Source organism: Periplaneta americana, chromosome 1 (genome assembly GCF_040183065.1).
Source record: "Periplaneta americana isolate PAMFEO1 chromosome 1, P.americana_PAMFEO1_priV1, whole genome shotgun sequence".
Taxonomy (NCBI): Eukaryota; Metazoa; Arthropoda; class Insecta; order Blattodea; family Blattidae; genus Periplaneta; species Periplaneta americana.
In genome coordinates, this window is record NC_091117.1 from 181474490 (window position 1) to 181501761 (window position 27272).

The 27272-nt window shown below is 35.4% G+C and overlaps 1 protein-coding gene across 3 annotated transcripts in view; it reads right to left on the reverse strand.

Moving 5' to 3' along the window:
- Window positions 1–538: 538 nt before the first annotated feature.
- Window positions 539–27272, reverse strand: part of LOC138704965 (uncharacterized) — a 521080-nt gene continuing 494346 nt past the window's right edge. For all 3 annotated transcript variants that reach the window (XM_069833445.1, XM_069833451.1, XM_069833459.1), the window contains 2 exons: window positions 18908–19283; window positions 539–14458 (listed from right to left, as the gene is read on the reverse strand). In XM_069833445.1, coding sequence (XP_069689546.1) covers window positions 14048–14458; window positions 18908–19283 — 787 coding nt within the window. In that variant the 3' untranslated portion in view covers window positions 539–14047. The remainder of the gene's footprint in view (window positions 14459–18907; window positions 19284–27272) is intronic.

A 27272-nucleotide genomic window follows, 5' to 3' on the forward strand; every position in this document is an offset into this window, starting at 1 on the left:
AAAATATAAAAATGGATTTGAGGGAGGTGGAATATGATGGCAGAGACTGGATTAATCTTGCTCAGGGTAGGAACCAATGGCGGGCTTATGTGAGGACGGCAATGAACCTCCGGGTTCCTTAAAAGCCATTTGTAAGTACGTATGTAAGTTATAACTTATAAGTAGTGTAATTTTGTTATAGATATAGATAAATCTTAAACAGTTGATGTCTACATTATGTTTATACTATTTTAAAATTAAAGAATTAGAAGTCTACTTGCGATAATGAACATTGTATGACTAGGCGAGGGAGTTCTCTGCGAAACTGCAGAACAGTAGCCTACTAGTAAGTGCTCCGTTTTGAGCTTCCGAAATTACACAATAGCCGCAATGGCTTCTAATGTGATCATGTTTCTCGACTAAATTGAAACATGTCAGCAATATTGATTCTTTTTTAATCAAAATGAATCGAGATTTTTGGGCCATCTCGTACAACAAACACAGGAATCTTTCATGAGTGGAACTAAGGAAATGTAGTTATGAATAACACCACCATAAGTAATCAGTAACATACAATTTGTATTCATTTACAACATAAAAAAGGACAAGTACTCTACAAAATATCCAGCACTCAAACTGACAGGTTAGAGAAAACAACTTCTCTAAATCCTACACTTTCGAGCAACTGGAACAAATCCTGGAACTCACTATACAAAACCACAAAATTAACCGTCACAAACATACAACAAATAATATTAAAACTAGTAACAAACACATACATCATCATAAGTTCAAAAGGTTGAAAATATGCACCTTAATCAAATTAAGTTCAACCACCACAAACATCAGCAGTTTTTTTTTAACATCTAGCATTATCAGTCCATATCCTTGTACCAATCCGAAATAATTCTGTTACATTAAAAAGAGTAATGATGTTCAGCATAAATGCTGTATACATTCACCATTACATAACCATGTTGAAGTAGATAATACTACACCTGAAGAACAAGATAAAAGCAAATTGTAACCAAGTGTGACACTTTAGTTTAAACCCTGAATCCTAAAATCAGTACCGGTGCGGTAATACAATATTGGTGTTGAAAAAGATTTGATTTGAAAATTGACAAGGCATAGACAAGATTTTAAAAATGTATGGGCCTAATATTTGAAAAAATAAAGATAATCCACGCTGAATCTTCGTATACTACTTTTAACACTTGAATATAAATAATTGATTAAATGGCGATCTTACTCGTGTTAATTATGTAAGCATGTGCGGCTTACAGCTGTTTCGGTGTTACTTGACACCATCCTCAGAGCCTACTAGATCTCAGCGCTATCTCAACTTTGCTGCCTGTTGTGTGGGTGCGTTCATGTGATGAAGAGTTGTGTCAAATAGTGTGTGTTCTGAAATTTATCTGTGTGTTGAGAATTTGATTAGGGTGTGTTTTAGTGTGTCTGTATATTTCATATTGTTCTAGTGTGTTGGGTTTTTGGTTTTTGGGTTGTATGTGTAGGATTTCCATGTCTGTATTTATGTTATTGTTATTACATCTACATATGCCGAACACATAACTAATGCTAATCACACATACAATAACATAAATACAGACATGGAAATCCTACACATACAACCCAAAAACCAAAAACTCAACACACTAGAACAATATGAAATATACAGACACACTAAAACACACCCTAATCAAATTCTCAACACACAGATCAATTTCAGAACACACACACTATTTGACACAACTCTTCATTACACGAACGCACCCACACAACAGGCAGCGAAGTTGAGATAGTGCCGAGATCTAGTAGGCTCTGAGGATGGTGTCAAGTAACACCGAAACAGCTGTAAGCCACACATGCTTACATAATTAACACGAGTAAGATCGCCATTTAATCAATTAAAAATAAAGATGTCAAAAATTATTTTCAATTCACTTCTGTATTGCTCTTGAGGTTAAAAATGTTAGTACGTGCAATACAAAAGTCATTCATCTCCAAATGCTAGATGCAACCTGCTCACAACATTCAAGAAATGCGTTCTGCATCATCATGTGTTACAAACAACAACAGACTCCCAACAAAACGCCAACAACAATCAACATAAAGAAACAAGAGTGTTATAATGTGAAGCTCTGAAATTCTCAACCAGTTGAGATATCCAGAGATGATTGGTTACGTTCACATAGTGGAGGAGAGAGAGGATTAACAGCCATCAGCCCAAAGACTGCGAAATGTCACTATACTAAGATGGATATTTCAATTCAACTCAACTAGGAATAATCACACATTTATATTTGAGGAAATACATGATAGCATGGGTATAATTAAGAGCATTTTGTTGTTTCTATTGTTACTATTGAAATCGATTATGGAATCAATAATCTTGATACGAACTATATATATGAGAAATACAGTAAAATTACTGTAAATTGCTGTCACAGGGTAACACTGAATGCAATATACTTTAAACATATTGTGTAAACCTATTTGTTTTATTATATATTACTAAATACAGCACATCCCCGCTATCTTTCAACTTACATAATGAAAATTCGTTATCAAACATTTAATAAACTGTCTATAATAACACTACAGTTTTTTTTATTTAATTTATAATGTTTCATGAAATTCTTTATTTTTACATACTTATGATTATTCAAAAGAATTCTAAATGTGATCTTTTCTTGGTATGAATTTCCTTTTTCAAAAAATAATACTAATATTGACTCATTATATTGCTGGATTTAGTCTATTTGCAAAATAATTTCAGGAAAAAAAATATATAATTTGGTATGGTAGAGAAAATAAAAGGAAAGTAGCTATAATGGACTTTCATATCACTTGCTTCATCTCTACAGTTTGTACACATATACTGGACAGAATGTGTGATGTTTCTCATCAGATATTAAATTATTAACAGACCTATTTGAGCACGTGATTCTATAAGATATTAAAATTTCTCCTATAACTAAATTAATTTATTCTATACAAATTGACATTTTTCTTATGTTCACTAACCAATTTGGTTTAATTTACTTCTTACTGTTGTGACAAAGCGGGGGATTTCTGTACCATATGCTTAACTTTCTAGTTAATGTTGGGGGACAAAAAACAAAAATAAATTCCGAAGAGACATTCCTATAAAATAATGGACAGCCATCAAGCATTTGTATTAAACCAATTTACGGACCACAGTTTCACTATAGAAATGCTGGAAGTGATTGACATTGTTATTGCAAATAATTAAATACAAAAATACTCAAACGCAATTGCACACATTTTTCAGCCATGTTTAGAGAAATTCAAATATTGTAACAGTCACTTTCCTCAATAGACGATTCTGTATTTCAAACAACTGATACAAAATCTTTCTAATCTTTACTCATGAATACTCTTTCTAAGTGACAAGTGACAAACCATTAATCCTCTCCACGATGGTGTATTAGTCAGTGCTTCCAAAGGCTTATTTGCAAGAACAGCGAGAGAAGATTTTTCTACGTATAATCACAACCTTTGACACTAATAGAGATCCTCCATCGGACGACTGATCTCATTATCCATAATGACGCATACAATGTCATTAGGACATGGAAGTCTTGGGGCAAAACAACTCATTATAACTCAATAATATATTGTCCTTGTTAAATAATACTATATTATGAGACTCTACATTTACATTTGACGACCACACGCCCAACTTCACAAAATAATAGCTACCTAACACCACACCACAAATTTCGTATCGCCAAGTTCCCTCCCCCCCCCCCCCCCTCAATAGATGTATTTTCACATCACTGATCACTACATTAGATTTTACATTATAAACTAAACATCAGCATTAATAATATAATCTATACCATTTCTCTAATTTTTAACTTCTGTGCCTAAAGACTGCTTTCAAGTATCAACATTAGTAATCATTTGTCACGTTACGTATTTACAAGTTAATGGATTTCTGACGAGATTCAGCCAAATAAAGTTTAATAAGAGGCTAATAACGTTAGCTAGATGATAAGATATAGTCTGATAAAATTTGAGGGTGGTTAATGTAAAATGAATATATAGCCTTTAATACTGAACTAGGGGAATTTCAAGCAAGGGTGTATGAAGATAAAAAAAGTCTATTGAATGGAGAAGGAAAGGTTTCTTTCTGAGGAGGAAATTACGAGAAATATAAGACAAAAAAGTATGTAAAGGCACTTAGGCTGGGAGCATACTGCATCGAACTTGTCTCAGACAGGATGGTTTTGTCTCAGACCATTCGAGTTGATGGTGAGTACACACTTTCTTATGAAGCTGTCACATATTGCATCGGATGAATGTCCGATGCAATATGCTGCAACCTCATAAGAATGAATGAGTGTAATCACCGTCACATCTAACTGTCTGAGACAAAACCATCCTGTCTGAGACAGAATGTCTAATGCAGTGTGCTGCCGACCTAAGAGAATTTTTCGTGTTTAAGGTTTAGAACTTGAAATGTTCCTCACCTAATTCAGTATGATGCAACTTACAATATCGACATCCAAAGTTGAATATCTATGGAGATAACTGCGCGAGAAAAGCTATGGCTTCTTGTAGTTCCAAACATTATACTTCCAACTATTGCGCATGTCATGACCAAAATCTGTAAATCAGTAATTACATACATACCTACATACATTCATACATTACATTACATTCAGTGCTGTCACGGTAATTCTTTTCTTGGTCATATGCCTCACCCCTTACTTTTCTCCCTTGAAATAGGCCTATTTACTTCTCTCTATCCCTCTGACCGTCATTTTATGGATGTTCCCATATCAAAGAAGTAAAGAAATCGTTTTTATCTACATTTTAATTGTAAAACAAGTTTGATTTAGAGAAGATCCCATGAAGCTCTTACAGTGGATGCACAATTGTCTTGATCAACCCTGAAGCATATAACTGCAGCACTTCGGTTATTTTTCGACCATTCTTTTATACTGTATATGGTTATGAATCATTAAAGAATTGTACGTTCCCATATGCTGTATGGCCTCCATGACAGCAATGATTGTATTACATACATGTATTACACATGTACGTACGTACATACATAACTTAATTCTGATTAATTGAATATCGTTGCGTGAAGTTAAAAATAGCATCTTGTAACTCAAGAATTCAAGTATTTTGTGCTTTTCATGTAGATATTTAAAAAGGTCATTTTTTTGTAGTTGTACTATTGCTTTAAATCTGCAATCGTTTTTGCTATGAGTTAAGGATTTCGAATCACTAATCATTGTAACTTTTTTTCAAGAGGTCATAAATTTCGATTGAGTGTTACTAATATTGTTATAGCAGCATTACAGAGCTTGAAGTCCTTAGAAGGTGAGACCGATTTCTTTAAGAAGAAAATAATCATTTTATTTTATTTCACTTTACGTTTCACAGTTCGTACTAATGTTCTTAACATGTAAATAAGTAATGCAGTGTTTTTGAAAATTTGATATGCTTCTGGATGTTTACTTAATAAAGAACACTGTAACTTAAAACATCATGTAATACAAAAATCCATAATTACAAAACGTATAATTAGATATGTTGAGTTAGAACAAAATATGTTAGAAAGAGACGAGAAATTCAAATTCCTAAATATTAAATCTGAAGCACCTATACAAGAAAAGTTATTTACATGGAGGATTAATTTTAAGTCTTTAAATTGGTATTGACACGAAAAAGAATGTAATTCCTTAAGGATTGTAATTTTAACAGCAGTCTGAAGTGATTTTAATTACTGTAATACAGTAAAATCCCTCAGTTACCGGCACCCAAATAACCGGAAATACCAAAATAACAGCACTTTTGGCTGAGCCAAAATGAATTTTGAATCTCCCACATTGCGACAATCTGGAGCGTCAGTTTTGAACATTAGGAAGTTAGCACGAACTTTCATTTTCAATGAATAATTGAACCTAATATTCGAACCTGGAATTAGTGTATTATTTGTGTTGTGTGATGTGTTTTAATAAGGAAAATTCATACAATTTTTATGTTTATTCAGTTATGAGCAAGTGATAGAAAAATGAGCTTCACATGGCTGCAGTTTTAAAATTTGGCACCATGAAATACGAACTTCTTTTTGTATATACCGGTATTTATTCAATTATCCGGCAAAATCTTGTATCTGGAACTAGTCTGGTCCCTTTGGTGCCGGATAAGAGGGATTCTACTGTAAATTGAATTATTGTTTGTAACCTTCCACAAGCACAAATAATGTTACAAGTTGTGTAAGAACATAACACAGAAGAATTCAACAGACAAAAAATGCGCTCCTGTGATTTTCAACAATGATACAACATTAGTACTATCATATCAGTACTTCAATACATTACAGGCCATATGGTTAAAGAAAATAATCACAAACAGCACAACAGATAACACCAATTTGTTATACACCAAATAGTGACATACACCACCATATTCCACTCGATTCACGCGCACACTCGACAGTTACCTCCTGTCTATATATCAGTAAGGGCACTTACCTATACCATCCCCTCAACCTGTTCGGGACAAGGAGGTGGATGGATGCAGTGGATGGAACTGGGTAATGTGTTAAAGTTAACCTGTACATGATTCAGACCAATCATTTGTTTATTACACAACTACCTTCCGATCAAATACCAGTACTATCTAGTGGATTTTGAAATAGCTTTACGGAAATAAATTAGGAAAAAGGGAAAGAGGAGGGAGGGAGGGAGAGAGAGAGAGAGAGAGAGAGAGAGAGAGAGAGAGTAACATTATTTGCAAACCTGGTTTCACAAAATCACTAGATTTGTTATCAATGACTTCACTGTTCACCAAGTTGAGTACTGTTCAGGTTATGAAGTGTCTATTAGCCTTTTCTATTCAAAATTTCTCCTTTACATATTTTATCCTGTTTTTATCAATGACATTTTGGGATCTGAGTTATAGCAGAATAACTGTTCCATAATTTATCGAGTAAGTGCTATATTAAACCCTATAGAAGCTATAAAAATGAGTCCCACTATTAGAATAACTAGTGTTACCTCTTCCGAAGAGATTCTATTACATTCAAGTCTCAAGGTAAATGTCAAATGACTTAAGAAACGATGGACTGAAACTGTAAACTGAGCTACAGGTAGCTTACTATCACCATTATCGTCGTCATCATCATTGGGGCCCGAAACTAGCAATGGAAAAGTGACAAATATCTTGTTATGTCATAAATATCTGCACACCAAAATTAAGTAATGTTTTTAAAATTACGTCCTTTTTGCTTTTCACTTATGGGACTTGCTCGTAAGAACCTGTTTGTATTTTTACACAACAACGTGTAAAAATAATCTTATACCACAACCAAAAACTCGAGAATAATGAAAACATTTAAAATAATGTCACGAAGCAGTGTCATTGGTATTAAAAAATTTATAGGCGACATTATTTCCATAAATAACAAGAGAACTGTGTGTTTTGTATCATCTTTAGAATAAAATCCATCTCAGCATATCATAACAATACAGAAACAGAACTGACACAAACACGTGAGTGGTCTGAAATCATGGTAATATTCCCGGTCAACTTTCAGTATATTGATTAACTGCATGTGGCAGTGGTATCTATGGTGTTCTAGGCAAATACTGTATCAAAGAAAATTTGAGCCTGGTAATTCAGTATTAAATAAAGTGCTTAAATTCAATGTTGTCATATTATTTTTTTAATTATATTGTTCATGAAAATGAATTTTATAGAGGCCATAAAGGAATGAGACCCAGTACTTGCACATACTTTACGTTGCACACAAACCACAAAACTTACATTTAATACAATAAATTCTGCTCAACAAACTTATGAATAAAATTAGTAAATGTTACAATTTTAAGATAAGAAAGAATGCATTACTCAAACATATACTGTACTACATATACTAAGACTTAAACAAAAATAAAGATACAATTAATCTTAAAAAGCACTTTCCTACTTACATAATTATATGGTAATGAGCATGTTGCTCGAGCAAATGCTCTTGCCATCTACAAATCTTAAACACATTCTCTTTCTCCAACATTATTTGAAGTCTGGATTGGAAAGGATTTGTAAATTTCCAACAACATTATTTGAAATCTGGATTGAAAAGGATTTGTAAATTAATTGTGAAGGCTCATATTAATAATAAAGGATGTAATTTTACATTGCAACTGATTTACACCAACAACAGTGTTTGTATTTTTACCTTTATATATAATATGATAAAATAATATATGGACTGGTATTGCGATGAAATGTAATTTGTAACACTTATTCAAAAGTACAAATATTAATTTTTTTCAACAAAATGTATAAAATTTCACCAAGTCATTAATGTTAAAAATAATATTTTGAGCTACGGTATTTTTTTATAAAGCCCATTCCAACCAAATAGAAAGTAACAAATAGTTTTCAATCAGACAGAAAAATATTATATTGTGTGAAACATAATGCTACAGACATTTAAACAATTTTTAGATTTGAACTGACAAGATAATGTTCCTGAAAAACATTCTGAAGTCATTAAAACCAATACATATTTTCTTCATTGCAACATCAGATTGAGTTTGGCAAATAGTAGGCTATGATAAATCTTTTAAGTAGGAATGAATGAATGAATGAATTATTGGGAGAAATGGGAGGAGAAACTTTTAAAAGGTACAAAAAAAACCCGATCTTGCAAGGGAGTTCGGGACTGAGAAATAATTGAATATGTGAGCTCCAAGCTTATTGACCACTTGTCTCAATCTAGGGTTTCGCCAAATTTTTAAGGGGAAAGCCGAAAATGAACGTAAACAGCTACAACATAAATGGGGGAGGGGTAGAGAAGCATGACAGACTTGGACAGTTACCTATTATAATCATACTGCTACTCATATCAAGACCTTAGTCTAATAGTACAACAGTACTTTGAACAATAAAAAAAATCACGGTTATATGTTTGTCTATTAACACACTAGTAACGAATACAAATGGGGGGGGGGGGGAGAATCATAAAGTAAAAGCAGTACCAGTAATCCTAATACTATTTTAAATTATTTAAATATATATTCAAATACATTGTTTCCATACGCAGGTACTCTCCAATCTACCTGCATATACACACAAAATCATGTGCAATTTTTGTTGTTCAAACTTCCTAAAGCACATAAAGCAGATTAATTCAAGACTGGCTTTGTTACACACTGCATATGACTATTTACCGACTTCTGAATGGCTGCTGATAATGAAACTGTATAGTGTAGAATACAAATTAAGTAACTGTGACTACAAACTTTTGTTTATTTCAACATTTAAAAATAAAAATATTGAGAAAGAGATTGGACCCTTTAGAATCTATGGCTTATGAATGTAACTAGCATCTCACATAATATAATGAAGCCCAATAATGAAGCAAAAAGTCCGTTGAAGAAGGAGGGTTTAAGACTTGCAGATATTTCAAACCCATTTTATGATGTCGATGTTGTGTACAATAAATCAATGGCAAGAGTTGCAGTTTCATGGAATGTCGTGGATTATGCATTTGGAAATGCAATGGAAAAGATGAAGAATTTGCGTTGAGGTTCTTGAGATGAAAACCCAGATATCAACTACAGAGGAACAATACAACATGATCACTAACGTAAACACTATTATATTCTAGTCTAGAAATAGAGTCGAGACAAGATAACATTCACCATTAAACTCATGTCTCGTTTATTAAGTACTGTGCGTCTCCAGAACCCTACAATACATGTACGGTTTCCTAATACTGCTTGCTATCTAAACCTAAACAAACTCAAGTTACATGCAGCAGTGGCGGTTTTTGCAAGCTACTTAATGATCCTAATCAACTCGCCAGGATCCACTAGAATTCACTCTAATTCCTACATATCTTCCAGAAAATCTATTAAAAATAAATTAAAAATCTAATTTAAAAACTGCAGATATATTTCTTGACCAGTGGTGTATTTTATTTTAATGTACCAGGGACAAACAGTTGGTTTATCACCTATCATATACATTACACAAACACATTCTAAGTGAAATTCTTGTAGCAGGAACTCTTTTCTAAACTTATTTGATTTTACTTGACTTCCTGCATTCTTGAACACTTTAAATGTTTCTACTCATGTAGATTTTAAAATAGTTTCATTTAAAATACATTCAGGAGCAATTTATATTTTTTATATCAGAATCTAGGATCGTTCCAACCAAAGGTGTCAACATGTTCATTTGCTCGATATCATGTTTCGCTACGTGAAACAATACTATAATTTTTTAAAATCCATAACTGATATCTAAACTGGTCTTTATTTCATCGTTCTTAGCAACCTAAACAATGGCTTTATTCACTGCTGTGAATTAAAAATTTTTTCCATGACAACCAACACATTAGCAACCATAAAATCCATACATTCATTCATTTATAACTTCTTCACAAACAACACCACATAAAAAAGGCGTACAATTTAAAATTAAATTTAGATACCAGTAATGGATAAGAATTGTATAGCACACGAGAGTAACCAGATTTTGTGCGCTCGTGAAAATTATCACCCTTGGCTTCGCCTCGGATGTTAAACTTTCTACTCATGCATAAAATATAATTTTACTCTCTTATACTATAAATTACTGTTTTGTTATTGGCACATAAAAACTTGAATTTCATGTTTTTACATTCAAAAGCTATTCCAAAGTTTTGCTACATCTTAACCTGTACTTACTTCAGTTTCTAATGATGATCTTATCAATTTATTTTTATTTTTATATATACATTTTGACATGTTCTTCTTTGTTAATTAAAAAGAGCCATATTACCCTCCTACCAAAAATTAACAATAGTTCTGAAATTCACTTCTGCTGCCCTAATTATGTACAAAATATCATGTAGATGGGAACAGATAAAAAAATTGACAAATTCAGTGTCTTGTTCTCTTAAATTCTCAATAAGAACGCAAAACTCAGACATTTTCTACAAGATAAAAACTGGAACATACAGAAATCTATCTTCAAAGATTGTAAGAAAGAAACAAACTTTCAAACAAATACTACTGCAAATATAAAATCCCCTCAGAAACAGACTAAAGAACAATATTAACTCCACGGAAGAAACTTCCTGCCGAAATTTAAACCATCTAAAAACTCTGAATAGTAGCAGCCAACAATAAACAGGAGACATTGTGAAAGTGTTTCCATGTTTGAAAATGGAAACTGGTAGTAAGTAACAGGCGCACTAAATTCAATTAACAAAATAGACTTTCGGCAGTTGAACAGGTTGACAAAGTTGTTTAGTTCGACCCTAAATGGATCCATGACCATATACAAATTCATGAAATATTCATATAACATTATAGAAGGGAAAAATAACTTCTTTTTCAGAACATTTGCTCAACGTGTTATCAACAATAGTGATATGCTTTCCAATAGATAACAATCTGCATCTTAAATTAGCCCATTTCAGCTTCAACTCTTAATAATAAAGTATATTCTTCTTGCATATTACAAGGGCGTTCGATCACTTGAAGAACCTCTCTAGGAAATATAGTATAATACATATTCACTGCCACATTAGGTGTGATGCACATCACAGAAATGACATGAATTACACTGGAATATATTACCAGAGAATCTCTGAAGTTTCAGTCAATGTCTAGGAATAATAATTATAGTAACATGCTTTAATATTGCATATTCAATGATAATAATATCTCTAGTTTAGGCAAGATGAGAGTTCTTCAGACAACTCTTCATACAACAAAACGAAATTACGATTCAAGTCCCATATGAGAGGAGTATCAAGAGATAATATACCGTATATAGGCTATACAGAGTGATTCACGACTAAAGACCCGAACTTTAGGAACCAGTTCTATAAGTCATTTTGAGCATAAAATGTCATATGAACATGTGTCCGATATTATTAGTTTTATATTCGTAAAAATCCAAACGTCGTGCTGTGAATCAGGCTTTGGAATTGCTTGCATCATAATACAAACATTGAAATGTAAACTAAACCAAGAGTTACACTGTGACGTGAAGTACGGGGGGGAAGGGAAAATAGGTCTGTCAGTATTGTGCATGCTGCTGCACTCATTAGGGATAGCCATGCCATGGTACGGGGGCGGCATTCACACCCGTGCGGCCAAGTGCATTGAAGTGGAAGGAGAGATATTTGAAAATCTGCTTCTAAACTGAGGTATGTTTATTTTATGATTAAGACAGTATTCAGAATTAATATTTCTGTTTATTTTAACTGAATAACTATTAGTTCTACACAAAACCACTACTACTTTCGTAGGATTCAATCACCTGTAACTTCTTAACGGTTGATAATATCGGACACATTTTCATATGACATTTTATGCTCAAAATGGCTTATAGAACGGATTCCTAAAGCGTGGGTTATTAGTCATGAATCATCCTGTTTATAGAGTATGCTGCAATCTCCTACTGTTGTAGCGGTTAATGCAGTTTCTTTAGTTTGATGTGATTTTAACTACATTTAGAAAGTAAGAATACCCAGAGGAGAGCTATGTGTGGAGGCTGTTATTTAGAATTATCTACAGATGAAGAAATCAGTAGTACAGAGCAAATCAATCAATCAATCAATTTGAGCAACATCTCTTGGTACACTTCATTTTACAAGAATAGAACTCAAATATCATTTTGCTACATAAAGAGTTGTCTGTTAGTCTGTCGTTTAATATATTAAAGTTACACCAAAAGTGAAGAGATTTCCACTGAAATCAGGAAGCAAATCGGTAATATCTGTAAGAACATTTCTGACCAATATCTTAGACAAGTTCCTTAAACAATTACATCATTGGCAGCAGTCTTTTATTTTAAAATCCAGTCGGGTTAATTATATATTAGACAAATCAAGGTAGTGGTGGACCGTATGCAGAAATGTGAGGGAAACCACTACCTGAAAGCCGTATGATGACAATAAATATGAATATGAATATTAGACAAATGTTGTAGAAACTTCTCCAGCTTGCATTAACATTACAAGAATGATTCAAGTAAGATTAACATGTTACATAATTGATTGATTAATGATGATTACCATATAGCAGCACATAATGAATTGTTCTTAGATATTTATGATTGGAGAAAAAGTCTGAAAATATTTGAAATTTTATTGAATGATATATAAATGGAAATAGCGGGAACATATTAGCATTAATTAAAAATTTAAAAAGCAGAGACAAGGATTCTTCTTTTAATATATCCCCAATAAACACAAAGATATATATGATGCTACATATTGTACTATGAGAAAAACATAGGCAGCTACGCCTCACTTACGGTCAACTCTAATATCTTCAGTAAACATAGTGGCACCTAAAATTATCGCGTAATTTATTGTGTGGAGTGAATCTGTGTTCTATATAAATCCTGGAGCAGTTGTTAACACGAATACTAAAATGAGTAATTTCATTTAAAAAAAATACATTCTTTTTTAATCTGGCAAGTCAGTGCATTTACTTAACACTAATCTGTGCACAGCTGAGTTACAAGTACGCATTAAACCTTTAGTGGATCATTCTGAAGGTGATAGTTACAACCCTAGGTCGGTTTTTGACCAAGGAGAGAAAAAGTGTGAACAACTGAGAATGGATTTTCTATATATTTGTGTATTTAATTTAAATCTAAATAAAAATGTTCATACTGATGTTTTTTAAAAACTTGCATCCAGAAATTGTAACCAAGAAAAGGTAATCACTTTCGATTAAAATGTGAATTCACAACAAACTAAAAGCCTTAATTTATGAAATTGATGGTGATGATAAAAATTATGTTAATGATGATGAAAGCAATGGTGGTTGTTGGTTTAACTTTTCGGTTGTGTAAAACTGTGTACTATATGGCTGTCAGTTCCAATAACTGGAGGTGTAGTTATGGAAACTTAAATAAAAAATACTTCATCTTCTCACAGAGACAAGCGGAAATAACCAATTACTCAGCTATTCATATTTTAACTCTCCACAAGTCCATAACTTACGAGAGGACCTCCAGAATCTCTATTCAAATTCAGATACATCATGTTCCGGACCAATGTTTATCTCTTGGACACTCTGTTGATGAGTTTTCTAAAAGATGCTGTCCATTTGGAGCGGTGTAGCCCTGGGGTGGGTTTATCAGCATCGTCGTTTACTCCATTTATCTTGGTTCCACCCCTTGAGGTGGACAAGCTGCGATGTCCGCCGGTTGTGTCATACAACTCTGAAGAGAAACCGGAGTCAGACGAGAAGGCCCTACTGGTGGCGGCAGCAGGCATGGATGGTCCAGCACCCATGTTCGAGGATGTCGAAGTGAGCGAGGTATCTGTCGGGGGCATGTTGGAAGGGTTACCAAAAGCACAGTGACATGGTGGACCTCCTGCTGCTGCGTCCAGCATGTTGAAAGACGAGGATTCCTCTCCATGGCCCGAGTCTCCACTGCTGGACTCAGAAGATGAGCTGGTGCTCACCTGCCAACACAACACACATCGGGAAAATGATTTCTCTGAACCATTCGCATGACCTATGTATTTTGTCAGTGTTCTGTGTTGCTAGACATTTGTAACACCTCTATTAGCTTATTCTCGGTGATTAATGGTTTTACCAGGTATTGACACAATCAAATAGTTTATTCATTCACAAGCTAAAAAGTTCTATAACAACATAGAAAATGTTCCAGATGTCGTCCACTAATCTCTTGGAAGAAAGTTCACATTTCCCGCCAGATCAAGAGCCGACTTCCAATCAGGGTTTAAGCTAGAAAATAAATAATTGTCGCAAAAGCGTACAAATGAAAAATTATATTTGTGCAAATTGCGAAATGCTTTTGCAATATTATAAATAATTGTGCAGAAAGATAAATTAATAAAGCATGCAGAAACAAAAAGTTATGTAATTTCTTTCTTGGAGTTTTATTACTTTCAACCCATCCTACCACACTCTAGATAATATACTTATGTAAGTAAATCATCAGACGTAGGTACGTTTAGAATCAATTTCTGCTGAATTTACATCACATTAAAATACGTTATTTTATGGGCACTCTAAACATTGAAATTCTTTACTCGTAGGCCCTTCAAATTTATTGTTAGCAGAGTGCTAACTCTTTTTACTGAAAGGCAGTTTCTAATTCCAGTTTTTATAAATCCTCGCTTACAATTTACAGTATGCGATGGAATTATATAAATCAATTAGAAGATATTGTTCACTTAACTTACATGAATTGCACCAGCTCTTTGAAATCAATTCCTGAACATCTATTGCTCAATACCTTTTTGAACATTGCCCATGTCATCAGCATTTCATTTAAGTTCAGACTAGTTCAAACACAGCTCTGATTTCATTTTCTCCATTACCATCTTCGTTTCTGAAGTTCAATGTGGTTATCGCATTTTTGCACATTTATATTGTAAGTTTGTTGCATTTTTAGAAGTCGAGTAGCAAAATGCGACTGTGGCTTAAACCCTGCTTCCAATGGACCTCATATTATAAGCTCACACCAACTTATGTATATCACTCATTACCGTAAATTGGGGGTGAATAGGGTCACAGGGGATGAATAGGGACGAAGTTTTATTATTTTTTTATTTCTTTGTGTCAAAGATTAAATATAATAATAAGAGTGTTTATGTTTTTATTCATAATGAGTGAACAAATAAACACTCTTATTATTACATTTACTCTTTGACACAAAGAAATAAAAAATAATAAAACTTCGTCCCTATTCACCCCACTTTACGGTAACAATTTTTTGTTCACTGAGGAGTCCAATGTAGACTGCCCTCAATTCTATGTCACGTATTGTATTTGTATTTCATTTAGAAGTGGTCTGTATAGCAGTAAATGCACTGATCGATCAACAAATTATAAAGAAAAAAATAACAGACTTGCTTCTCAACTCAAGTATCGCGGGTTCAAATGTGGCCAAAGGCAATGGACTTTCATACTCTGTGTTTAATATAGAAGGAAACTTCAAGCCATGAGTTTAAACAATAGGATGAACCTTGCCAATCAGTAACAAGAGGGATCGGAGGTGTGCTACTTACTGTCTATATCTGTTTGAAAGGATGTTCCTACAACATGTTAACGTTCTTTGTTATCATCGCTCAGACTAGGCCTGCTTGTAACCTAAATTAAGTTCAGTTTTCAAACACGTCATTTACAATTCTTTTCATTCAAGATGGTGGACACTGTGCTTGTGATTGGTATGCTGGTGCTGGTGTTGGTGTACGTTCTTTGTTACTCTCACGCAGTCTAGGTCTGGTTGTAAACTAGTTAAGTTCAGTTTTCAAACGTCATTTAGAATTCTTTTCATTCAAGATGATGGACACTGTGCTTGTGATTGGTATGCTGGTGCTGGTGTTGGTGTACGTTCTTTGTTACTCTCACGCAGTCTAGGTCTGGTTGTGATCTAGTTAAGTTCAGTTTTCAAACGTAATTTACAATTCTTTTCATTCAAGATGGTGGACACTGTGCTTGTGATTAGTATGCTGGTGTTCGTGTTGGTGTACGTTCTTTGTTACTCTCACGCAGTCTAGGTCTGGTTGTAATCTAGTTACGTTCAGTTTTCAAACACGTCATTTACAATTCTTTTCATTCAAGATGGTAGACACTGTGCTTGTGATTGGTATGCTGATGTTGGTGTTGGTGTACGTTCTTTGTTACTCTCGCGCAGTCTAGGTCTGGTAGTAATCTAGTTAAGTTCAGTTTTCTAACACGTCATTTACAATTCTTTTCATTCAAGATTATGGACACTGTGCTTGTGATTGGTATGCTGGTGCTGGTGTTGGTGTACGTTCTTTGTTACTCTCACGCAGTCTAGGTCTGGTTGTGATCTAGTTAAGTTCAGTTTTCAAACACGTCATTTACAATTCTTTTCATTCAAGATGGTGGACACTGTGCTTGTGATTGGTATGCTGGTGCTGGTGTTGGTGTACGTTCTTTGTTACTCTCACGCAGTCTAGGTCTGGTTGTGATCTAGTTAAGTTCAGTTTTCAAACACGTCATTTACAATTCTTTTCATTCAAGATTATGGACACTGTGCTTGTGATTGGTATGCTGGTGCTGGTGTTGGTGTACGTTCTTTGTTACTCTCACGCAGTCTAGGTCTGGTTGTGATCTAGTTAAGTTCAGTTTTCAAACACGTCATTTACAATTCTTTTCATTCAAGATGGTGGACACTGTGCTTGTGATTGGTATGCTGGTGCTGGTGTTGGTGTACGTTCTTTGTTACTCTCACGCAGTCTAGGTCTGGTTGTGATCTAGTTAAGTTCAGTTTTCAAACACGTCATTTACAATTCTTTTCATTCAAGATTATGGACACTGTGCTTGTGATTGGTATGCTGGTGCTGGTGTTGGTGTACGTTCTTTGTTACTCTCACGCAGTCTAGGTCTGGTTGTGATCTAGTTAAGTTCAGTTTTCAAACACGTCATTTACAATTCTTTTCATTCAAGATGATGGACACTGTGCTTGTGATTGGTGTGCTGGTGTTGGTGTACGTTCTTTGTTACTCTCACGCAGTCTAGGTCTGGTTGTGATCTAGTTAAGTTCAGTTTTCAAACACGTCATTTACAATTCTTTTCATTCAAGATTATGGACACTGTGCTTGTGATTGGTATGTATGCTGGTGTTGGTGTTGGTGTACGTTCTTTGTTATTTCGCGCAGTCTGCTTGTAATCTAGTTAAGTTCAGTTTTCAAACACGCCATTTACAATTCTTTTCATTCAAGATGATGGACACTGTGCTTGTAATTGGTATGCTGGTGTTGGTGTATGTTCTTTGTTATTCTCGCCCAGTCTAGTCTGCTTGTAATCTAATTAAGTTCAGTTTTCAAACACGTCATTTACAATTCTTTTCATTCAAGATGATGGACACTGTGCTTGTGATTGGTATGCTGGTGTTGGTGTATGTTCTTTGTTATTCTCGCGATCTTTTCCTTTGGCATATTGATCACCACATAATTTCTCGTATATAACTTCGCAAACAACTACGATTTGGTTCCATCGTTCCGTACTACGATAAATAGAGAGCAAACAGTAGCATAAACTGATTGACTGACCACCGTTCTGTTTGGCTGGGTTACTGTTTTCAGTGGTGAGACAGACATAGATAAATTTAAAAAAAACTTCTTTGTTATGTTATCACGCCTAATTTTCAACGGTCCGTGATCGAACCGACCTACAAATCACATTTCTTGACAGCCTTCATTACTTTTCCAACTGCTTTAAATATTCTAGTTCCTTCTCGTGTTTAGAAAGACAACAAATTTCCCATTTGGACTTCGAAAATATACAATACAACAGGTTGTGCTTTCAGACAGGGAATTAATTAGCGTTACATTCTTGACGCCATAAAGAGAGTATCTGCCCTACTGCAAGTATAAAGTACTTCGGACATATGCATCTGTTGACATGCGGAGTGTTCTCGGATGAAATTAGGATTAGAACGGTTTCCTCCTAGAAGTTTAACATACCCTCAGCAGGTATTAAACGTGAAATGAAAAACAGACACATAATATCGAACTCAAGCTGCGGAGAGGAGATATTAGAAATGCAGGACTACATTAAAATGTATCAATTAGGAAAATCTAGGAGTAAAAACGTGATTGAAAGCACTGACGATTGCCGATTGGATAGAGCGACACAATCGAGAGAATAAATGAACATGCTTTGTCGAAGTACAATGGGAAGAAACAAGACGGCAATACAAGGATAATGCACTCAATGCGTGAAGAAGAAGAAGAAATGACGAATAAACTTAGATTAGAGATCTCTCATTCAGAAACAGGGTTCTCTTACGTGCTGTAAATCATGGAACGGTACCCTTGGCTTTACTTCCCTTATGAAGAAAGTAAAGTATTTCTACTGCATTTAAAAATTCATGGTGCTCGTCAGCGGCCGTCGGCAACTCTATAACTCACCTCGTCGATGTATGAAATGTAGGGAGGGAGTGTGAGGCCTCCTCCGGCGCCGAGCGCCATCTCGCCCGTGAGGTCGATGGGTAGGGAGGGCGAGGGGGAAGGCGAGCTGGTGGAGGTCTGGGTCTCCTCCGAGGAGTATGCCCTCCTGAAGGAGTACTCCGAGCGGGTGGATGGGAAGGGGGACGAGTGGCCCAGGAAGGCGGAGTAGCCCGACACAGTAGACAGGCGCCTCTCACCACGAGCGCCGGGGCCGTCGCAATCCTCCGAGGCCGAAGAGTACTTATCAGACGACGAGGACGCGGCCAGCGGCACGGGCCGGATCCAGTTGCGCAGGTCCTGCAGCGGCGCCTGGAAGCACGACAGCAGCTGCTTCTTGCTGCAAGCAAACACATTATCATCAGTATTTCAATTGATAGTACAGCACACACTCGATTACCCGCGGTCTTTTCTAAGTGCTACTATTCTTTGCCTCGACTGTACATCACAAGCGTCTTCCCCTCTCAAACAGTTCTAATGAACCTGCCTACTGTTTGTGGATATATTTTGGAATTCAGTTGAGCTTAGGTGATGAGTGTTTACACAGTACATACAGTATTTATTTTGACACTTAACGAATAGTGTAGCATCCATTAAATGAATTAATAGTACATTATGCAACGAGCCTCTAATGGTAGTAATTAAGACGCGAGTATGTTTGTTTATGAAACGAGCGCAAGCGAGTTTCATAATTTTCATACGAGCGTCTTAATTACAATTATAGGCAAGTTTCATACGATGAAAGAGTAATGGAACGGAGAAAAATTCTCTCCGGCGCCGGGATTTGAACCCGGGTTTTCAGCTCTACGTGCTGATGCTTTATCCACTAAGCCACACCGGATACCACCCCGGCGTCGGACAGAATCGTCTCAGTTTTAAGATCCAACTCTTGGGTTCCCTCTGGTGGCCGCCCTCTGCACTACGTCATAGATGTCTATGAACGAAGGACCGAAGTCCACACATGTGCTGAGGTGCACTCAACCCAAGAGTTGGAACTTAAAACTGAGACGATTCTGTCCGACGCCGGGGTGGTATCCGGTGTGGCTTAGTGGATAAAGCATCAGCACGTAGAGCTGAAAACCCGGGTTCAAATCCCGGCGCCGGAGAGAATTTCTCTCCGTTCCATTACTCTTTCATCGTACATGATGACGCAGAATATCTGCATGGAAATATCATATGTACTTCGGTACATTAAATAATATATAAGTTTCATACGACTTTTTATGCTCGACCATATTTCTAACATGAAATTATTCATAAGTATTCATGTTATGCTTATGTGAGGAGCGGAACTGACCTGAATTGTGAGATGTGCGCAGACGCGAAAGTATTGATTTTTTCCGAGGCACGAATGTCATTGACATTGATATAATCTAGAGAATAACATGAACATTAGTCTTGATATAACCTGGAAATTGATTTAGAATTGAAAAACGAGATGACAAATTGAATTTATTTGAATATTATTTACAATTAACGCTAATTATTATAGTAACAGAACATAACCTTCTGCGACAGTATTGGATTTCCAGCCTCCGTGACTTTTCGCTAATTGTCTTTCGATTGCATATCCGAGAATAATCGATACTTGCGGTTTTATAATGGTACAATAGTGATTTCTCATTGGCTGAACAACTGAATTATAATGAATAGGTGTACTTTAATGAGGTTCATTAAAGGGTTACTACCAGGTGTATAATTACTACATTTCGGCGTGGTCGGGCATAAAATAATTTAAGTCCATAGTACATTTGCATTTTAATGATTAAATAATTCAAATTTTTTCTTGAACATCCGTATGATCTCAGTTGTGGATTATCAGCCGATTGCGTCCAATTACCGCGGATAATCGAGAGTGTACTGTAATAGTAAGTTATTAATACTAGCAGTAGTTTTTAGTGGTTTATTTTACGACGCTTTATCAACATCTAGCGTATGAATGATATAAAGGTGATAATGCCAGCGAAATGAGCCTAGGGTCCAGCGCCGAAAGCTACCCAGCATTTGCTCTTAATGGTTGAGGAAATACCCCGGAAAAAACCTCAACCAGGTAATTTGTCCCGACCAGGATTTGAACCCGGACCCGCTCGTTTCACGGTCAGGCATGCTAAACGTTACTCCACAGCGGTGGACATTAGTAGTAGTGCGATAATAATAATAATAATAATAATTATTATTATTATTATTATTATTATTATTATTATTTATTTATTTATTTATTTATTTAAATTTAAATATAAAGAATAAAGAATATAATTACAAACAAGAGAAATAAAATAATACAATCAATATAAAACAGGAGATACAGTAGTATTAAAAAAATTTGAGACCGAATGAGCAGCGCTCGTGTTCGGTCGCAGTTCAGATATAATATTAATAGGCCTATAAGAGAATATAAAATAAAATAGGAAATACAATTAAAATTACAGTTACAAAAATTATATAATAAAATATTAATATAAGAGAAATATAGAAAAAAATAAAATAAATAAAATAAAATAGGAACTAAAATTTAAATTACAGCGGCAATGGAATTATATAATATAATATTAACACTAGAGAAGAATAATATCGCACGTGAAAAGTAGGACAATTTATATATAATTATATTTCAAAATTGTAGAATACAAATATAATATAGATTGATTAATTCATATACATAGGCTATAAATTTATTTAATCAAATTGAAGATATTAACATGTTTCTAATTTTCTTGTTATATGTTAGTGGGTTACATGTTAGAATTTCTGGGTGTAATTTAGCTAAAGCACTGTACAACCGAGGGCCAAAATTAATGCTATGCTTTAGATCAGCAGATGTGAGACATTTAGGTTATACTAATGTTGAATTAATATTTCGTCTTGTGTCATAATTATGTGTCTGTAATATAAACTTATTACGATTTTTATGATAAAATTTTAACAGCGTATACTTATAAATTTATTCAATATTAAATACATTAAATTCAGAATAAATTAATTTAGTTGGATAATCGAAACGTTTCTTCAAACAAATTTTAATTATTCGTTTTTGTAGTAAATTTAACGGACTAAGATTAATTTTTGTACTTCCACCCCAAACAATTATACCATATTGAATGATAGACTGAATAATGGGCAAATAAACATTTCGTAGAACTCTAATGGTTAAGTAGCAACGAAGATTAACGAATTTATAAATAGTTTTACGAAGCCTCTTACAAAGATAAGTAATGTGATGAGGTCATTTTAAATTCTGATCAATAATGATACCCAGATATTTCACATACGTGGCTTCTTTCAATAGTGGACATTTACAACTTTCGGGATCTAAACAATTTTCACTGTGTATTATTAGTCACAATCCAATCATCAGGTTTTCAACAAATGTTCTGGGAGAGACTATTAGCACAAGAGTGTACAGTGCCTATTGACTGGAAATAGCGTCACGTACACCGTTTACGCTCTGTATAGAGCCAACACTATTGTTTAATCACCTCTCCTACACCCAGTAACTGAACAATATAAATTCCTTTCGGTGAAATTTATATATGCATACGTTAGAAGGTCATTCAGTGTAAATGACGATTTACTAAATGTTCGACGCATTGCATTCCTTTATCAGCTTCCCTATTTTCTTCAGGGACATCGCACGGTCTGGATCTGACAAGAGGGCCAAGGACTACGAGTTTAGAAAACCAGAGAACATACAACAAGTACGTTGAAAATATCCATGTACAAGTAATATGAAACCACCTCAATTGTTATATCAATGCCTATTCGTACAATTTTCTATCTTTGTTAGATAGAAAGGGTATTCCAAAATACATAAAACTACAGTATTTAGTATATATTATTTTAATGTACCGAAGTACATATGATATTTCCATGCAGATATTCTGCGTCATCATACGATGAAAGAGTAATGGAACAGAGAAAAATTCTCTCCGGCACCGGGATTTGAACCCGGGTTTTCAGCTCTACGTGCTGATGCTTTATCCACTAAGCCACACCGGATACCCATCCCGGTGTCGGACAGAATCGTCTTAGTTTAAGTTCCAACTCTTGGGTTCCCTCTAGTGGCCGCCTCTGTCCGACACCGGGATGGGTATCCGGTGTGGCTTAGTGGATAAAGCATCAGCACGTAGAGCTGAAAACCCGGGTTCAAATCCCGGTGCCGGAGAGAATTTTTCTTTGTTCCATTACTCTTTCATCGTATGATGACGCAGAATATCTGCATGGAAATATCATATGTACTTCGGTACATTAAAATAATATATATGATATGCGTAAATCACTTCGTGATTTAAGACGGCGCTTATTCCGCCGGATCCCGGCCAACTAGTCACTCATAACGAGTACACCTCAGCACATATGTGGACTTCAGTCCTACGTTCATAGACATCTATGACGTAGTGCAGAGGGCGGCCACTAGAGGGAACCCAAGAGTTGGAACTTAAACTGAGACGATTCTGTCCGACACCGGGATGGATATCCGGTGTGGCTTAGTGGATAAAGCATCAGCACGTAGAGCTAAAAACCCGGGTTCAAATCCCGGTGCCGGAGAGAATTTTTCTCTGTTCCATTACTCTTTCATCGTACAGTATTTAGGCCGTGTCTCAAAGCTACATTTTGAGCTGAAGTGAACTAGATTGTTGACTAAATAGCCGGATGTGACATCAGAAGTTACGATCCAAAACTACGTAGTGAATAGCAATCAACTCCGTAATAGCTAGTAAAGGAAAATGCTTGCTTGATTGTTGACTTGTATACTGAACAAACAAGGATACCTCATTAACAATTGGGGGTTATGAAATCTAATGATGCTTTGGAAACAAATGTGAGTTCAATGTAGAATAACACGTTAACTTGGAACATTGATGTTGTTGGTATCTGCGTTACATTTTTTTTTTTTATATTCTAATATTTCAGGCCCTTACCTTTTCCACATTTATTTCGATTGTTGATAGCCAAACGTAATTTTCATAGATATCTTTTGAAAATCTTTTACAATTCTACATCTTTCTACGTTTCTTTTCTAGTGTCTCAGGAAAATACTATTCAGTTCATAAACCTGAGAATTAAGTTTCTTGAATTGTTTACTGGAAAACTGTTTATAAACAAAGAATTCGAATTTCCAAAAAATAACAGCTGATAACTCGTAATTACACTGCATTAGGACATTGCCTTCTTAATGTAGTGCTATACCGTAATTTCATGGCTTTGAGAAAAATAGTCTATGAAGAAGACCTGATTTCAGCATACATGTTCAAGCTCTCTAGTGTGTAGTTTACAAGACAGCTAGTTGCTATTTATTAGCATGTAGTATAGACTTGAGCTTTGAGACACGGCCTTACTTTCCAGATAAGGAGTCATCAAGTTTTCATCAATAGACTACTCATCGGACCCTGAATTTTCTGTAATACGGAAAAGCATTTCCCTCGAACTTTTTCTCCACATTCTTATTTCCTTCTCACTTTGCTCTCCTATCCATATATCATTTTCCCCATCCCATCCCGATATATTAAGGTTATCAGAGTTCCCATTTCCCGGAGACAGTCCCCGAAATTTGTTTTTTTAGCCCAGAACAAAATTCTTGCTCCACAAGGTCGTCTGTGATGATGGTTGGCCTCCCACTGAGCTCCTCGTCATGCACATTTTGGCGTCCTGCTGAAAATTGTCTACAGCAGCAACGCACCATCTGCTTGCTCATGATGTTAGGCCCATAGACCTGGCACAGCTGACGATAAATTTCAATCGGCGCTATGCCCTGTGTATTCAAAAACTTTATCATTGATCGCACTTACACGCTGCGGGAGCTGGAATAGGAGCGTCCATCTTCAACCAATGAAACGAAGCTACTGAGAGCACTCGGGAAGTTCCGCTAGCTCATGCGCCATGCCAGGACATTACTCTATCACGTACACGCAGTCGCTTCGCGCAACATATGGCTTGATAGCTGTGGGACGAGTGGAAAAGTTACTTTATGGATGCGCCTCGTATTATACGTGTACAAAATGTAATAATCGGTTCAAGGATAATAAATTTAATAAAGAGAGCTCAATTTCATGCGAGAACGCAAAAAAAACAAAAACACACACAAACACAATCACACAACGAAAATATAAATAACATCAGTAAGCATGTAAACAAAAGACACACATATACATACACACGAATGATTGTCTTAGAAAGAGTTGGAAAGGAGGCTTGAGGAAGGAATGTGGGAAAAACGTGCAGCCTAATATTTGGTAAATGCCTTTAATGTGTTTAGGCCCTAATATCACTTCAGTAATAAACGATGTGGAACAAAATTATTGTACGATTTTAACTATCAATACCGTATTTCTCTTCAGCAGCCTCTTAAGATGCCCTAAAATCATCTCCTCTCATGTATATAAATGAGTCATCGGAAGACTTGATTTTATTTAAATAGACGGCAACATGCTTCTTAGAGCATCATCCGTGACGATCGTTTAAAGGAGGAAAAAGGATTACGGGTAAACATATCCGCCCCCTGGGAGTAACCAAACAACGCTCCACTTGAGAATCTGAGCACAAAGGATCTGAAAGAAGTCTTAACATTGTTAAAAGAACACTTGGCCACCTGATGCTTCTTTTACCACAGTCGGTGCATGTACGCAGAGATTCACTTGGTGCTATTCTGAGTAAAAAGAAATCAAAGAATATGGGTCGTATTCTCAATTTACATGCAACGATAACAATTGAATCGGTCATTGCAGAAAGGGGATAAGTCATGAAAAATGCGAAAATGAGTTAAGAGTGCCATTGCTTTCTCCAGACCTAGACACACATTTCCATACAGAAATGGGACAAATTTACACATTCTCAACGCAGAGCAGAGTACCATACGCAGCGCAGTCATTGCAGAAAGGGGACAAGTCAGCGACTTATCTTCTTTCTGCACTGACTGACTGGACGTGACGTAACTGAGTGCCGCGCGCCTAGTAAGTTACGCGCCCATCAGCTGATAAGGAAAATGGCAGATAAGCTAGAAGTAGTGAGTGACCCAGGGGAAGAAAACTGTGTTATTAGTGGTAAACGTAAACGCAATGAAATGAACTACCGCAGAAATGTAATTAAGAAAAATAAACTGAAGGGAGTGGAACATGTCAATTGGATTGGGAAGACTGTAGCAGCTCGTACGACAGGAGAACAGTGTGGATAAGATGCAACTCATTGTTTATTAGACACTATGTATTAGCTAACTCTGAACACATTTGATTGAGTAGATGGTATTATCGTTTCTATCGTATTGTTAGTCAGATGTTCAGATAAAATGTGGAAAGAAGGCTACGATTTCGATTATTTCACTTTCAGTCAAAGATTTTTTTAGCTATTAGATATGATGTAGTACTTCTCCTGTGTTATGCGATTTTTATTGTCCAAGAAGGATAAATTAAAATATTTATTTAGCCTATACATGGATTGAAATTACTTTATGACTCTGATGTGAAACGGTACACTGAAATAATCACATTAATCACAGTAATACATTACGTAGTTACGTACTATCATGTTTCTTTTTATGTAAATTACAGATGCAAGAAAAAATGTTTTGAGAATCTTAGCAAGGAAGATTTTAATCATGCGATTACAACAATGAACTCCTTCGATACCAAAGATGAACAAGATCGTCATTTACAAAGATTGATAGAACTTCAAAAAATAAAATCAAGGCGTCCTAGGTCTGAGAATGGAATTCTAAGGAAAGGTTCATACAAATAGGCTACTATTTTATTAAGAGTGGTAGTAGTAAGACGGAAGTGTGTAAGAAAGCCTTTGTTAGTTTGTATGGCATTGGAAAGAAGCAGGTGGAGCGACTATGTAATTTGCTTTATGAAGGGAAGTCTCCAAAAGACAGAAGGGGTTCAAACGAAAAAGCAAACACCATACCAGGAGAAATATTACATCTAATTCAGGAACACATTGAGTCATTTCCAACTAAAGAAACACATTATTGTGGCAAAGGGGAGAAATATTTGGATGCTCGTCTCAGTGTCAAACTAATGTATGACCTGTTTATTGCCAAACATCCTGACAGTGGGGTAAAGTATAAATTTTACCTTCAATATTTTCATGAAAACTTTTCATTGCACTTTGGGCGACCACAAGTAGACGTATGCAGTAAGTGTGAGGAGCTTGGAGTTAAGATAAAATCCTCAAACTTATGTGATTCTGTCAAGAGAGTAGCTGTTGTGGAAATGATGGTCCATAAACGACGTAGTAAGAAATTCTACAATAAAATCAAAGAAGTGGAGGAAATATGTAAAGAAAGAAATGATGTTCTTGGAATCTGCTTTGACTATATGCAGAACCTTCCTTTACC